Source organism: Halyomorpha halys, unplaced genomic scaffold (genome assembly GCF_000696795.3).
Source record: "Halyomorpha halys isolate HHAL.00 unplaced genomic scaffold, Hhal_1.1 Scaffold453.1, whole genome shotgun sequence".
NCBI lineage: Eukaryota > Metazoa > Arthropoda > Insecta > Hemiptera > Pentatomidae > Halyomorpha > Halyomorpha halys.
In genome coordinates, this window is record NW_027107553.1 from 942,580 (window position 1) to 958,843 (window position 16,264).

At 26.7% G+C, this 16,264-nt stretch overlaps 1 protein-coding gene across 9 annotated transcripts in view; it reads right to left on the minus strand.

Annotated features, from left to right (window-relative positions):
• Window positions 1–6,366: 6,366 nt before the first annotated feature.
• Window positions 6,367–16,264, minus strand: part of Npc1a (Niemann-Pick type C-1a) — a 91,250-nt gene continuing 81,352 nt past the window's right edge. For 5 of the 9 annotated variants that reach the window (XM_067045928.1, XM_067045932.1, XM_067045929.1 and 2 more), the window contains one exon: window positions 9,841–13,473. In XM_067045928.1, the coding sequence (XP_066902029.1) occupies window positions 13,316–13,473 (158 nt within the window). In that variant the 3' untranslated portion in view covers window positions 9,841–13,315. Of the gene's footprint in view, window positions 6,626–9,840; window positions 13,474–16,264 lie in introns of those variants that run through there. The other 4 variants (XR_010843000.1, XR_010843002.1, XM_067045930.1 and 1 more) reach the window with 2 other exon arrangements.

Below are 16,264 nucleotides of genomic sequence, written 5' to 3' on the forward strand. Positions count from 1 at the left end.
TGAGTTTTTTTTTACCGCACCCGGACCATATTCCATTCATCGACAATTAATTATAAGTTATTCTGAAATTCTAATTAAGCCATTGTATTTAGTTTAGTATGTTTCAACAATTACACCTGTTATTGGTGTATTTTTGTTTTAAATAAATATCAGCATTTTTTTTTCTTTGATAATATCTCGAGTAAATAAAGATAATTTTTTTTTAATTGGATTAAAATAATTTCTCTTTTGTCATAACTACTTGTTTGTTTACAAATCAAGTAAAGAATCTACAGATGTCATTTGAACTAGATTTTCTATTTAAATAAGAGCATCAGAGACAATAAATAAATTTATCGTTTTTGGAATAGAATATGTTCTAGCTTGCATCTTGTTCCAGTAAAACATAATGAAATGTTTTGGTTATAATTTCCACCTTTCAGTGATTATACCACTTTTCCTTTCAAACTTTTGCTTTTCCTGCTGTCTAAGAAACAGTTTTAATTTCTCCTTTCCAGAGTTCCTTATCCATCAACTGTTTCAAATTCAGACCCATCTCTACTTACTCAAATAAACCCAAACTTTTGGAAATATTAGTCACACCCTTCCTTGAATAAAACACTATTCTTAATCCTTTCAGGATGTAATCATTTGATAATATTCTCTTTAATAAATGACTCAAAATATTCCATCTTACAAAAATCACAATTTTAATTCTGTTTAAGGCCTTTTATTATGTTTATCACATCATTTTCCTATCCAACCTTCAAACCCCGTAGCTAGTGGTGCGGCGAGGATATTCTTTTAGAGGAGGGCCCATCTAAGGATCTACTTTTTGTTTTTTTATACAAAAAATCATTATTGAGGAAATAAGTTCATTTAACATAACATTATCTATGCTAATATATATTTTTTTTGTTTATGTATATATTTTGGTTTATACAATTTTTGTTTAGAGTTAAGAAGAAGTAAAAGTATTTAGTAATTTTTGAGAGGGAGGCTCCCAAACACCTTTCCCTTTGGCTATGCCATTACCCTAAGCTCTTTGAAATGATCCCCTCTATCTTCTTCCATTGTTCACTATCATTAAAGTTCCTGAATAAACCTTGCTTTCTGTACCTCAGAGCTCCCTCCTCTCAGCATCCTTTTTTATGGAATTTACCATATCCATTAAGAAAGATATCAACCTAAATTGGAATCTGAATCTGTATCAACAAACAGCTAGGTATTTATCGCATTCATAGGTATAAATCGCTAGGTATTCATTCCTCCTATTACCCTTGGTAAAAAAGGTAACATTTTACTGTTTAAAGTATATTATTTTTAGTATAGTGTTTTTCTTCTCCCCCATTTATTAATTGTATTAGAGGGATCTGAAAAAAAAAAAAACTGATATCTTTGAGAAAATGATTTTTAAATTTTTCTTTTATTATATCCTGCTTCCTTGATAAGGCAACTTGTAAGATGTACTCTAATTTTAATCACGTCAGTCTCCATACTGAGATTATAAATTTGCATCTAAATTTAGAAAAAACTTCCACTGCCTTTATTGGTTCCATTTCCTTCTTAATTGCACATTACTTTTTTACATTCCACATTTTCAAACTAATAAAAACCCTCTGGGTCAGTTTCAATCAATGCTTATCTGAGAGGATTTTACTTTTGATTGGTTCATTCAACAAATCTTACAGATCATTGGCAGCCTTCTCTACACCAGCCTTTTCTTTTTATTTTGTTTTATGATCTCTATCCTCTTCATTTTTTGACATAAGGAGGATTATCTACAGGGCATCACCCTATTCTATCACCATGGTGGGAGGTCAAGTTTTCATTTCTTGGAACCGCTACATACTGTATACAGCCCGTCTACACCATCTTTTCTAGGGCTACTGCTTTCCAGTTTGCTGGAAGCAGTTCTTTCACATCTTGGTCGGTTTTGTCTACCCAACAGAATTTTGGCCTCACACAGTATCTCTTGCCAACTATACTGGCATTCGTTGTTGTTTAGAAGCGTCCTGATGTTCTTAAAGGAGTTAAATTGCCTAATTATACTGAAAATCTACCATTGTTCTTAAACTGTTCCATAGATTTTATAAATATTTGCCTCTACACATCCATTATATGATTTTTTCCTCGTTGGTTACATAAGGAAACTTTTAAGTGACTGTATAAATTGTTTGTAATAAAGTAACAAGAATTGTTTTTTTTTTAATCCATTCAAGGAGCTTTTTACATGATCATTTTTTTCTTTATTTTATTATTATTTTTTTATTTTTCTTGTATTTACTCTATTTCTTAAGAAATATTAAACCTCCCAATATTCTTGAACTTCTTATCTTTCATTCCCCATTCACTCCTTGAATCCCAGAAACCTTTGTATACTTTCTCATATAATTGCTTTCAATGGCATTTTTTTTTATTTCCTTCCTGGTTCTCTAGAAATTCTTACGCTTCAACCATTAGCAAAATATGTAACCTTTATAAAAAATGATTTTCTAGCTAACAGTCAGTCATTAATTTATAAAAACCATTACAGCCTCTGTCGTTTAATTTGCTAATTATTTATATTCATTTATTATTTATATCATTTATTTGCAAATGTGTAAACTTATCATGAATAATAATTGTTTATGAATTACAACATATTTTTATTTTATATTTCCTTATCCTTCAAATTTTTATTTTTGAAAATAAATTAAGACAAGGATATTCTTAGAAATACAAACAATATTAATTTTGAAGCCATTGAACTATTAATAAGAATACTTATATGGAATAATTTTTCATATGGGGTATTCAAAAATTATATTTAACCATTTTCAGTCCAAAAACACTTTAATTTGTTATACTAACACAATGAATTTGTTATACTGAACACCTGAAGAATTATATCCAAAATTTATATTTATGATGACTGGTACAACTCGAAAATCTTATCTTTCACTGATGGTCTGAAATGTTCCAACCAACCGACAAGAATTATCAATACCAGTAGTAGTTTATCATAAATTACAACCTGCCAGAAGCAAAATATGATTAATGTTATAATAATTAGTAGAACCTATGTCATCTCTGACAATACTACCTGATTTAGTTGGACAACACCAAAACATATTGAAACAACCGATTATATAAAAATTTACTAAAAAAATTGAACTATTGGAATACTGGACAAAGAAATATTGGCAAACTCCAGGATACTGGCTTTCCTACATGTTAAACTAAAACGGTATTTAGAGACTTACAGACACAGTTACAATAATCATTGACATTTGTACAACAAGAAATAAAGACAAATATGATAAAACATGTTCCCTCACTTTAAATCATAGTGATATCAAATTATACCAAGTAAAAACTCCTCTAATAATTCGAAAGTGGACAAGCAGAAGGCATGGCCACAGAATAAATTATAAGATTGGTAAATTACCTAACAAATAAACTATTTACACTGGATACTCATTACTAATATAAAACATAAAATCTCAAGAATTGTTGACAACACAATGCAAGAAAAAGTTTTTCAAAATAAAGAGAACATTAAATATTAATAATGGTTTTAATGAGGAAGAAGCTAAAGAGTATTTCTCACTATATAATACTAAACAGAAATCTGTCTGGAAGTCTGCACTTGCTAAATGTTCTTTTTTGACAGAATTTAGAAAAATTACATTTTGCAGACACTGACAAAATAGATACAAAATTAGTATTAAAAGTAAAGGGCTGGAAACAAATGGTTAGATTCTATAAATTGGCTTTAATATAAACATAAAATTTAGTAAAATAATTTTATTATTAAATATATAGAGCACCAGGTTATAAATCTTTTAGTGTTAAGATGCACTCATACATGAGACAATAAAATATAATTTGAAGTATTTAAGTTTTAATAAATTTGTAAAATTAAATTCATTTTTCCATGGGTGTAAATATATTCAGTACTTATTTCAGTAGCTATATTATTATTAAAAAAATTCTTTATTTTAAAACTATTTAAACGATTTTATACATTTTTAAAAATATATTTTTTGAATTTTTTACTGATTTTAATTATGGCTAGCTCCATAGAATGGCATGTGCTCTGTAGTTTTTAATTTTTATCAATAAATATACTAATAAAATTCTATAAATGTAAACAATGAACAATGAGGTAAGAAGCATACTGACATGGATCAAAGGGCAGTGGCATTGGAGCCAATAAACAATAACTGGAAGCAATCCTTTCATGGCACAGTTATGTTGAACCTCACCTCACAGTGATCACAATTAGGAAATTTTTCTCCTAAATATGGATAAAACAAAGGTAATAAAATTGATAAACATACATTAATAAATAATTATAAGAAGTCATATTATAAAAAAATAATTTATTTATAAATATACAGATATCATCATTAAAAATATTAGAATTGATTAAGAGATAACATTTATCTTTAGAATAACATTTTGATAATAATTAAAATGAAACCCTATTATTTTCACTTAATTAACTCAATAAAATCTTTTTTTCATATTTCTCGATGAATCTAACACTTAAATAAATTATTTCTTAAAATAATGCCAAAGACAAAAACCACATTAACGTGTTTCAAATAAAACTGAAATAGAAAAGACTAAAGATCAGTTTATTTTAATCTTCTTTTATTATACGTCTTAAAAATGTAATAACAAAAACATTTATGAGCAATTAAGGATTAAAGTGAATAAAACTAAAGAAAAGTGGTGGAATAGAGGATAATGTAGCTTTTGTCATTGCCATGTAATAACAATAATAATACAATTGCAATAAAAAATATAGAACCAAAGTAAATTAAATCACAGTATGGCCCCCTGTTATGCAGTCCTTTTGTAACATTAATCAAACGAAAAAAGATTTAAACAATAAAAATCTACTTTTTACAATATATTGCTTTAAAAGACATGAATTTACTATAATTCTATCACTAACCCCTTAGTAATAAAAGTAGGGCTTATTTAAAGAAAAGGGAAAAGTATAAAAAAATAAAATAAATTTTAAATTTAGAACATTTAACATTAAAAATCTATTATCTATTATAATTCTTTTTATACCAAACTATTCCATGTTTATTGCAAATAATCAAAATGATTTTTATTTTTAAGAATTTTTAATTTTACAAACACATTTGTTCGCATGACTGATCAAAAATTTTACTTTTTTAAAGAAAAATAATAATCAAACCCTGGAAAAAAAACTAATAATCCATTTCTAAATTTTCACTCACAGAGTTCCATTTGACGTAGACCCTATTGGCTTTTTTTTTTGTGGGGACCAAACTGTATGAAGATAATTAACAGTTAACACTATCACTTATCGAGTAATGAAATTAGCAGGAAGGAATTTATCAAATCAGTAAGTAATACAAGAGCTAGGTAGAATGTGAATCTCGGGTAACAAGCTTTTTTTAGCTTTATAAGCTAATAAACATTGATTCCAGAATTATCTTCACATCAAACAAACTATATTCCTCAAAATATAGTTTTCTTATAAACACCTATGCCTTATAACTAATAGCCAATGATTTAAAAGGAGTACACACATTTTTTTTAATTATTTTAATTTGAATAGTAAAATAGGTAGGTACTTTATAGCCCCAAATGGATCTTGATTTTATAATACAATTTCTATAGAAAAAAAAATAATAAAAAATAACAGTGCTAATAATGCTTTAAAATTAATTTTGAAAAATAATACAATGTATACCATATACCAATATATTATCTTTAGAGAACAGTATTAATGGCCTTCGCTAACATTGCTTGGTAAGACCCAAATATGCAGATTGAGGATTTGCTTGTTTCTTGAGCAAGTATAATAACCAAACATTTACAACTTAATCTCTATAAAGCTATATATAGTAAATTAAGCAATATATCAAAATGAAGCACTATTTTTACTATTATTGTTAATATTATTATAGCTTTAGTTTCAATATAAATTGGAAATCAAAATTAAGACCATATAAGGGCTATAATATATTAGTACCATTTAAAGTTCAATAATTTAGGCTGAAACAATTGACATGCGATAGTCCATATTTTAATGAATATTATCACTATCCCTAATAAAAAAAATAACATCAGTTTAAGTACAACTTTTTCATTTGAACAAATTTCATTAAAAAAAGGAATGAGAATCAATTAAAACTGTTATGAATCATAAAAATTATGAAAATTGCAGTATCAAAGCATATTAAATTATGCATTATAAAATGTAAGTAAAAAATTCAACTATAGTAAAGTCATCTCATGGACAACAATTATCAATATAAATGCATTTGTTCACAGTTTAATGTACATTAGGGTATACAAAACATATAAGCTCTATCCTATTTCAAGTCATTTCCTTGATAATTTAATTAACTCACATTGATAGCTTAATAATTTATTTATACAATATTTTCAATTATAAGCCTAATATCACAGCCCAAAAGGGTTCTGAATTGAAGTCTCTGGTTATTATAAAATATTTATTTAGGTATTGACACTTTAAATATGATCCCATATCAGAAGTGCATAAAGCCATCAAGTCACGTGATGACAGAATAAGAAGAACTCGGGGTAGCATCAGAGTCCTCAATGATATCCTCTAAATCCGAGCTTAAATAATACTTCCGCTGCTTCAAGCCTAAAATAAAAAAAATGAAAAAATAACAATATTATACAAATTATAACACAATACCTTAAGGAAATACCTAACTTTATAGTCTTTTGAGGATTAAATAAAAATCAGAATAATTAGTGTATTTTTTTTTTGTGTTTTCTTTTCTATCTAACTAAAAGTTTTGAAAAGAAAAAGAAATTTTGATCACTTCAAAATGTAAAATATCTCATTTAAGAACACCAGCTTCATCTACTCAACGGTGTTTTAAATTTCTGAACGAATTAAAAAAAGAAACATATCACAATACCTTCCAAGTTAAAATATTTTGAGTCTATCTATAAAAATTCTTGACTTCAACTGGATTTCGGCATGCTGTCTATCATAAGCCATTTTTAAAATTTAAGTTAGCATTCATTTTAGGTATGAAAGAGGTAAGTTAAATTTGATAATACGGAAACAAAGATAAGGGATGAAATATACATTATAAACTTAACTTTGCCGAAGACAGAATGATCTTCTCTTAAGATAGAGAAGAGAAAGTTCGTCAAATATAAGGTAAGTGGGGGCTGAGAGTAAATTATGAAACAATAGATCACCTTCAGCACACCAAAAGAGGATGTACCTATTAGAATTGACTTTAAAACAGTTGAGAAATGTAAATATCCTTTGGGCTAAAGCAGAAGGTGGGCACTTCCAACAGTGACATAGAATGGAGAACGAAAGTTTCTTATATTTTTATATTGTATTATTATATCCATTATGTCTATACTACTACATTCTCAATTAAAATAATTTCTATTTACCTTCATCATACTCAACATATATATCATAGGAAAATAATTTTGTTTTCAACCAAACAAACAACCATCAGTCAGGATTAACCATATTTATTTCATCACAAATAACTATATGTTTATAAAACAAATATTTTATAAATATCCCATATATTTATAAAATAAATATCTTATAGGCATCTTATATTTATAGAAAATATAAGAACTGCCTAAAGACTTTGTATTATATATACCAGTGATTTCCAACAGTATTTTTTTTTTTTTTTTTGGAACCCCCACTTTATCATTTTATACAATTAAATGATCCATATTTCCAACAAAAGCTAAGAAAGGCTACCCTATGTACTACACAACATCTATGCACAATTTGAAGAAATTCTGAGAAGGTAAGGTTTAAAACTATGTAGAGTTGAAATGAAACTACCCATTCCTAAATTATTTCACGGAACTCTAGGAAGAGGCCTGTGGAACCCCAGTTGGGATCCACTGATATATAGTATAAAGCTAAAATCTAAAACTTGACATCCTTTGAAGACATTGATATTGATGTTGATATTGACTTCTTGCTTTAAGTTTTCAGCTTGAAATTATATTTATCTATGTATACCTTCCAGTTCTAAAATAGATACTCAGTCATTTGATGAATCTTGAAAAGAGATTGGATTATTATATAGAAAAATTCCCCAAAATAAACTTTTTTTTTTTTAAAATATTTAACATCCTTTCGATACAGTAGCAATATCCAGATCAAATAAAAAATAAATAAAAACATAATGTGGATTTATTTAGGACTATATTTATATTGAGTAAAAATTTATGTTTGGATATAATTGTTATAATTTAGTCCACTTTTATTTAAACTAAATATACATTAAGTTTGAAAAAAAAAGAAATATTGGTCTTATTTATATAATTTTCAAAGAAATTGACTTCTGTAAGAAGCATAAAAACACAAAATTCAAGTTGAAAATCTAGTGTATAAGGGCTCTCCTCTTTGACAGTACCAGTAATGTACAGAAGTTAAATTCAAACGGACTAAAACACCCAAAACCAAAATTAAGTAGATTGGGAAAAAATTATAAAGGTAAAGGTGTTACCTATGATAGGATAGTTTTTCAGGAGCAGACATTGAATGAATACACTGAATGAACATAATATTAAATATTTAGTTTGTTAACTATCTAAAGTAAATAAAGGGATAAGGTTGTTTTTGAAATAAATAATGTAAGATCTAATTATGTTTATACAACCTTTAAACAATAAAATCATTTAATAGATAAATAAACATAAGCATGCAGCAGCAACCCAATCTAAAAAAGGTTAAGAAATACCTGCACCATAAGAAGAAAGAAGGCATAGACATAAAAAATTCACTATTAGCTACTCATCCCCTTATTAATAAAAAAAGAATAGACTAATTTTTACATTTGTAATAATTAAAAATTCATCTTCATTAATGAACAAAGTTGATATTAATAAATATACTTGTAGAATTCAAATCATCAAGTAAGAAATTAAACCATAAGTAACCCAATTATTATTTTATAAATCTACAAAAAATTAAGTATTTCAATGCAAATAAAAATCTAAAATTACTATGTTCTTAAAAACTTTTATCAAAAACATTTTGTCTAAGAAATTGATTAAATTAACAACTAATCTCCATCTTTTTTTTTCACTATGCGCTTTCATTCTTTTCACTAATTATATCATCATCATCATCATCATCATCAAAGCTTTTTTTAGTTGTAATATCCCAGCAGTATGAGAAACTGCATCAATAATTTTACTATAAATAAAATATGTTTTAACTAACCAAAACCCATTTTTTTGTTTCTGAACTACTTATCTATTACCAATAAGTTAGCAACTAAAAAAACAACAGTTAAAAATCAACAGGCAACTCTCAGTACATTTTACTAATTTAGCTTCGTAAATAGCTATAAGATACTATTGGATGTTCACATATCCCAAAACTGATAAGCTTCAGCATTTGGAAAATCTAAAAGATGAACTACTTTTAAACATTGTTTATTAGAATTTAAAGGCATAATAAAGGTCTTCGATCCTCATTGTTGCTATCAGCTGGTAAAAACTCATCAGAAATAACAGTTGAAAACAAGAAAACTTCAATGTACAAACCATCTCTACTCCATCACCCTAAAGACACAGTAATCTAAGACTAAACAACATTAAAACGAAAATATTCAAAGTATGGAAGAGAGGAAAGTTTATTATCATTACCATAAGGAACTATCAATAAACACAATCTAATAGGCTGACATACATTCAATTATATCTAAAAAAAAAACAACCAAAATTATAGAAAACATTAAAACACAAACAATACATTAATATTCATTAGTGAGTTAGTAAGCAGGCAGTAAAAAATCATGCAATATTAAAGATACCTGAGGAATAAAAATAATACAGTTTTGAAACTAATAATTTAATTTCATAATACTTTTTACATAGTTGAAATAAGATATACAAAAAAAAAAAAAACTATAATTTTTTAATTTATTTTAATAAAGGCACATAAATACCTGGAATGCATACAATTTATGGGCATCACATAATATAAGACACAATGCTTATAAACATTTTACAGTAAATAAATAAGTTGACAAATATTTATTTATAATTAATACTCCTTTAAATACATTATCAACAAGTTTGAAATGACAACTACTAAAATACTAATAGGACGGTATTTGAATAAGTTATTTTTCTTCTTATTAAGTAACATCCGAAAAAGGAAATAGAAACTTACAAGCAAATAATTCGGAAGCCATAGTAAATTTTTTTAATTAATAAATACAATCAAATGGCATAACAAAGTATATTAAGTAATACCTATAATAAAATCATAAGTGCTTTGATTTTAACATTTGCTAACATTATTTGAATCATTTATAATGATAAAAATTATGTAACAAAATCCAACAAAGAACACTTCAGACTTATTAAAGCTCTCTCCGACCGAGAATATCTTTGTTTAATTCTGTAATGTCTGGCTTATGAGCAGACTGTCACGGCCTCTATTTTACTTTTTTATAATTACCAAAAAATATGATCAAATAGCCCTGATTAAGTAGATAATGAATATTTATAAGTAGAGCTATATCTAAATATTTGAAAAGGAAAAATTTTTTTTTTTTTTAATTAACAAAAATAAATCTTATAAGGAAGATGGAAAAAATAAAATTAAATATTAACACAATAAACTCTCTCTTATCATGAAAATAACAATATAATTTACAGGTTTAACCTGAAAAGTAATTTAGCATGTTCATTGATAAATAATGTCAATTAAATTTAGCATTTTTTATTTATTTAAGAGTATACATATATAGAAAATCAATTCATTTTGAACTTGAATAGATAAATCTGAAATTAAATAACATACATTTTGTTATTGTATTAATGAAGTGTTTCTCATGCCTTGTATACTTGGTTTAACAATTTAGATTAATTTATTGACAATTTCAGAAATTGAACAGTATCATGAGATGATAAGTGAGAGTATACTGTAAATAATGATACAAATTTTTAACTTTTATTCTGAACATCGTAATTTTCATAACAGAAGTTATGGTATTTAATTACTTTATGAACACTTATGAAGATAAAAACAGGTACAAAAGGCTAAATAAAAATAATCAACTTAAATTCTTTTCATAAATTTAAAGTTAATAAGTAATTATTAACAAAGAAACACAATTTCCACATATTGATACATTTCCACACATTATTTCTTTAAAATGCCAAAGACTATGGTTAGTAAAATTAATTTAAAAAAAAAAAAGATAAGATTAAAATAAAATCTGGTAAGATAAATATTTAGACATGGTAAGGTAAAATGGAATGATTAAGTATTTAAATTTGAATAGCGTAATTGAAATAATATTTTGATAACTAAAAGGTTTTATTGTTTGTTTCAATGATTGTAAGAAATAAAAATAAATACATATCTTTTCTTTATAAAAAGGATTTTAATTAGCATTTGGTAGAATTATTTGGGGTAAAAACTCCCAAGACGTTTATAGTTGTACTTTATCAGGAAAAGTGGTAACGAAGTAGGAGGAACAGACCGAGTAACATCACAAATCAATGACTCTGTTAAGGGTATCAGTAACAGTCATTACAAAATTTAAGAGCTTTAATATGAACCAAAGTAGTTGAATAACCAATTAATAAGTTTTTCTTATAATTAAAACATTTACATCATTGTAATTTTAGAAGAAATGTGTTAAAACATTGATATTATTTATCAAAGTACAATAGGCTCTTTTGAATTACCTTCTGTCTCATATTACTCATTACATCATCTTGACTTCATTCATACGACTTATTTGTCATTTTAACTAAGAAAAAATTAATACACCTGATTCCCGACATCAAAACACAGTAAATAGAGAAATCTTTAATTTTTATCAGAAAAACATTATGAAAATAAAATACATCCATACATTAAATAAAACATTTTCACATATTAAAAATTAAATATGTACATTTAATGTACATTTCAATTTTGCTAATAAGAAAAAAATTTGTTAGACCATTTCACTCCATAAGATTATTCAAATTTAGGGAACAAGCTGCCAGCTTGCTTATTAAAAAACAATCAACAGGTTACATAAAATGTGATAAAATGTGAATAAAAGATATATAAAATGTGAATCTCATGGATTGAACTTTACTTAAACATCAAAACGTTTTTACTAACCAGAAAAAATTTCTTCAATCACAAAAATTGAACTGTAATTATTTTTAATGTGTACCACATACACATGTATTTCAATGCAATTTATCTCTACACTCTTTAATAAATCAAAAGTTTTTTTAAGTAAGCTTCTCGATCAATAAATAGGTAGAATAGTTTTTACTTGAAATTCAGCAAGGTAGGAGTCTACTGTACTTTGATGATATCTATGTATATATTCATTTTAAATATAATTGACTTTGACAAAGATATTCAAGGTGTCTTTATCTAAAAAATATATTCACATTCAATCAAGTAAGACAAGTATTCCTGATACACATTTAACAAAAATATTCAATAAAATGGAATAAAAAAATATAGGTGCACAAAAATAATAATAAAAGAAAATACTACTGATAAAAATAGGAACTAATCATTTAGGCAGAAATAATGAAATTCTTCACTAATACATGCATATCCTTGATTTAATAATACTACAGTTCTAATAATAAACAACATAACCAACTATAAGATGCGAACATTTATTGCACCTTCATAGTTTATAAATTAACCATTAAGACTTGAAATCAATAAGACTGCTAAAGAATATAAATGTAAAAACTTGAGCAAGTGTTTAAGTTCTTGGTTTTAATGAGAATAAAATTTAGGGATCATGTACTCAAAAAGATATACAATCACGATGGTCCTTAACTCATCATTAAAAAACTACTATGGGAAAATTTATGATAAGGCATTAACCATTCTCATTGTTATTAAACTTTCAAGTCTTTAATGATTTAAAATAATTACAGACATATATACCTGGATAAACAATTTAAAAGCATAGATGCTCATTCATTTGCTACTACTAATTTACTGAGCACGAAAAATGAAATAATAAATAACTAAAAATTTTGAAGTAGGTAAGCTATAAAAAATTAAATGAAAATACATCAAAACACAGAAAAAATAATTGTCTTTAAAAAAATATGTCATGTAATGATTCCACAATATTGTCATCATACTAAATATATAAATATTTTTATTTTTCTTATAAAAATATTCAATTTCAACAATTTATTAAAAATCAGTATATAATGAGTACATGAAATGATGTACACATTATATAGATTACATAACTTTAGATATGAAAACGAAAAATTTTTAATTATAAAAAAAAAATGACAAGATAAAGGAGCATGCAACAATGTCCTTTTACGAGGGCCATGCCTTGACAACAGCTATTGGGGAGTCGTTTGCCTCTAGGTTGGTTACGCTTACTCTAGTTAGTGCTGTCTCTGAGGGGTCCTCTATTTCTTTCCTTCTTGCAGCCTTTTCATATTTCGCACGCTTCTCTCGATTCATGTCAGCCCCTAGACACCCATATCAACATCCTACATATCACTAGATTCAACTGTTTAAATAAATTACTTAAAGGAGGATTAAAATATTGTCAAAACCTTGAGTCCTAAATGCATAATTATCTAGCACATTCAGAATAAGAAGTTTTTGATGTTATAAATACTATAACCTTCTTGGTATGACTATGTCTCATATAAAGTAGTGTACATGTTTAATTTGCTTATCGCATATAAAAGAAATTTTCAATACTATGCTAATGATAATAGCATGAAATTTCTGATATTTTAATCGTTATTTTCATTAGGAAAATTAAGGTCATGAATACTTGTGCTATTCTCAAAGGATGTCTAATTGAAGTTCCAGTTAAGGTGACAAAAAAGGCTTCTAATCAACTGTTGAGAACCAAACGCAGAACAAGCAGATTTTTGTTCAGACTGGTAGACTCAATAACACATCTCTCTACTAACATGCATTATAGAGAAACCATGGGACAGGACAAGACTATGTATATTTCTAGAACTAAAAGCAGTGTTTGCCTCTGTCCCCAGAAAGAAATATGGGATGCTTTATTAACAAAAAATGTACCAGGCGATCTCATCACAGCTATTAAACCTGCTTATCAGGAAACGAAAGGAATTATGGGGATAAATCAGATGCAGTCCAAGCCTTTTCCCACAGATACAAGACAGAAAGACATCCTTTCTCCTCTTATTTGTCGTATTGATGGATGAAATCTATAAAATTTGTAATTGACCTGCCTGGGCACTCACCATAAATGGAACATGAGGAATGTTATAGTTCAAAGTTTATATCAAAGATTATATCCTGGCGATTTCAAACTGATTTTAAATAAGAGAAACAAGTTGATCCCTATTTTACAACATCGTTCCAGTAAAAAGAACTCTTCCGCACAGGAATGACTATCAACATTTCTAAGAACAAGGTTTTAGTTCTAACAAGAGGACATCCAGCTGATCTGTAATGGAAAGATCAGTTTGAAGTTCTACAGGAATTAACAGCACAAATAGGATATCCAAAACCAACCAGGTCTACTACCCTATCAACAAATGCAGAGTAGGTCACAGGAATGTTGTTAAAGAAACTAATAGGGTACACAAGTGTTCACAACATTCTAACGTTTACAATGAATAAATTACTATTTATTAAATTTCATTCTTAAAAGCATATTTTTGGACAAGGGAGAACTTACTTCTATTGCGTCTTTAAGAGCTGTTGTTAAAACATGTTCAACTATTTTTAAAACAAACACGTACACATTTAAATGTTATAACTGGATGAAAATCTACTAAAATAAACTTCTTCAAATGAAAATGCAAATTGTAATAACTATGTTTTGAAAAAATATATTTATAGAATTAATAAAATGAATAAAAATAAGAACCATAACATCCACACCATAAAATCTTGTTCACTTATCAGAACTTTAGTAAATCCAATCCACTGGCCGGCTTTTCACTAAGCAATATTATCCTTAATAATAACTTTTAATTCAAAGAGTAAATACAATATTAAAGTTATAGTAATAGTTACTGGAACAGAAGCAATTTCAAAAGCTTTCCCACAAACATAAGCTAGATTATATGAAGGAATTAATGAAGCCTTAACATATTTTCATAAATGTTAACAAGTTACTTTTTATTTATATTAAACTACCTGTCAACATATCCTAGGTTCAATAAAACATACTTGGTCAATAAAACATAAATAGGGCAATAAAACAAACTTGGTCAACATAAAACTAAAACTAAAATATAAATAAGCACAAAAAAAAAAAAAAACAACATGAATCAATAGAAAATTGATAGACAAAGAAACAAAGAAGATAAAAGATTCACACCTCAATAAACATCATAAATATTTAAATAAAGTAAATTTTTAAATATTTCTGTAGATTCTAAATTTAATTTAGTCAGCTGCAAAATCATTTCTCACAGTTCATTTTCCAGTCAACAATTATACATATTGACTGAATAAATTAATAAACTATATTGATCTGTATTATAAAGGCAAACGAATTGAGAGCAATGTCGCTTAATTTTTTGCTATAATGAATAAATCTGATTCAAATCTGGGTTTCGGGGCAGAGAACTCTTAATTTCACAGAACCCTATAATGTGTAACTGAAATTTATCAAGGGAAAATTGAAAAAACTTAAAAACATCATAATCCCAATCTGAAAATGTATTCTTTTACAGAAGAATGTAGATAAATACTTATTAACTTATAAAATTTATCTTTAATCTTTTGTGACTTATAATAAAATGTTAACTACAGAAAACACAATCAACATATCATCATTAAAATATTACTCAGGGTCCACGCTTGTGTTATATTGTTTACCAAGTGCACAGATAGGATAGATAGTATTAGTGAATGTTTAATTAATGTTGAAAGTAATGGTCAACGTTTGGATTGCCCATTCCCAAGTGTTTTCTTGCAGACAACAAAAGAATTTACCCTTTTTAAAAGTATGAAAGATTTTTAACCTGCTTGTCAAATGTGTGAATGCCCCATATGCTTTCAAATTCATGCTTGCTTTTGACAGGTTGCTTGACAAATAGTGACCAGTGTTGAGTCACTATCAATTATTCAGATCTGCGTTCATGACTGAAGTTAAATGTGTATAGAAATGTTAGAAATAAAGGAAGAACTTAAAAAGCAGAGAATATAAAAAAAAATTAAGAACAAAATATAAATCCTTTTATAACAATTATACAACTCACTAAGATCTTATGTTTAAAAAAAAGACTTTTTTTACCAGATATAAGCTTACTTTAAACC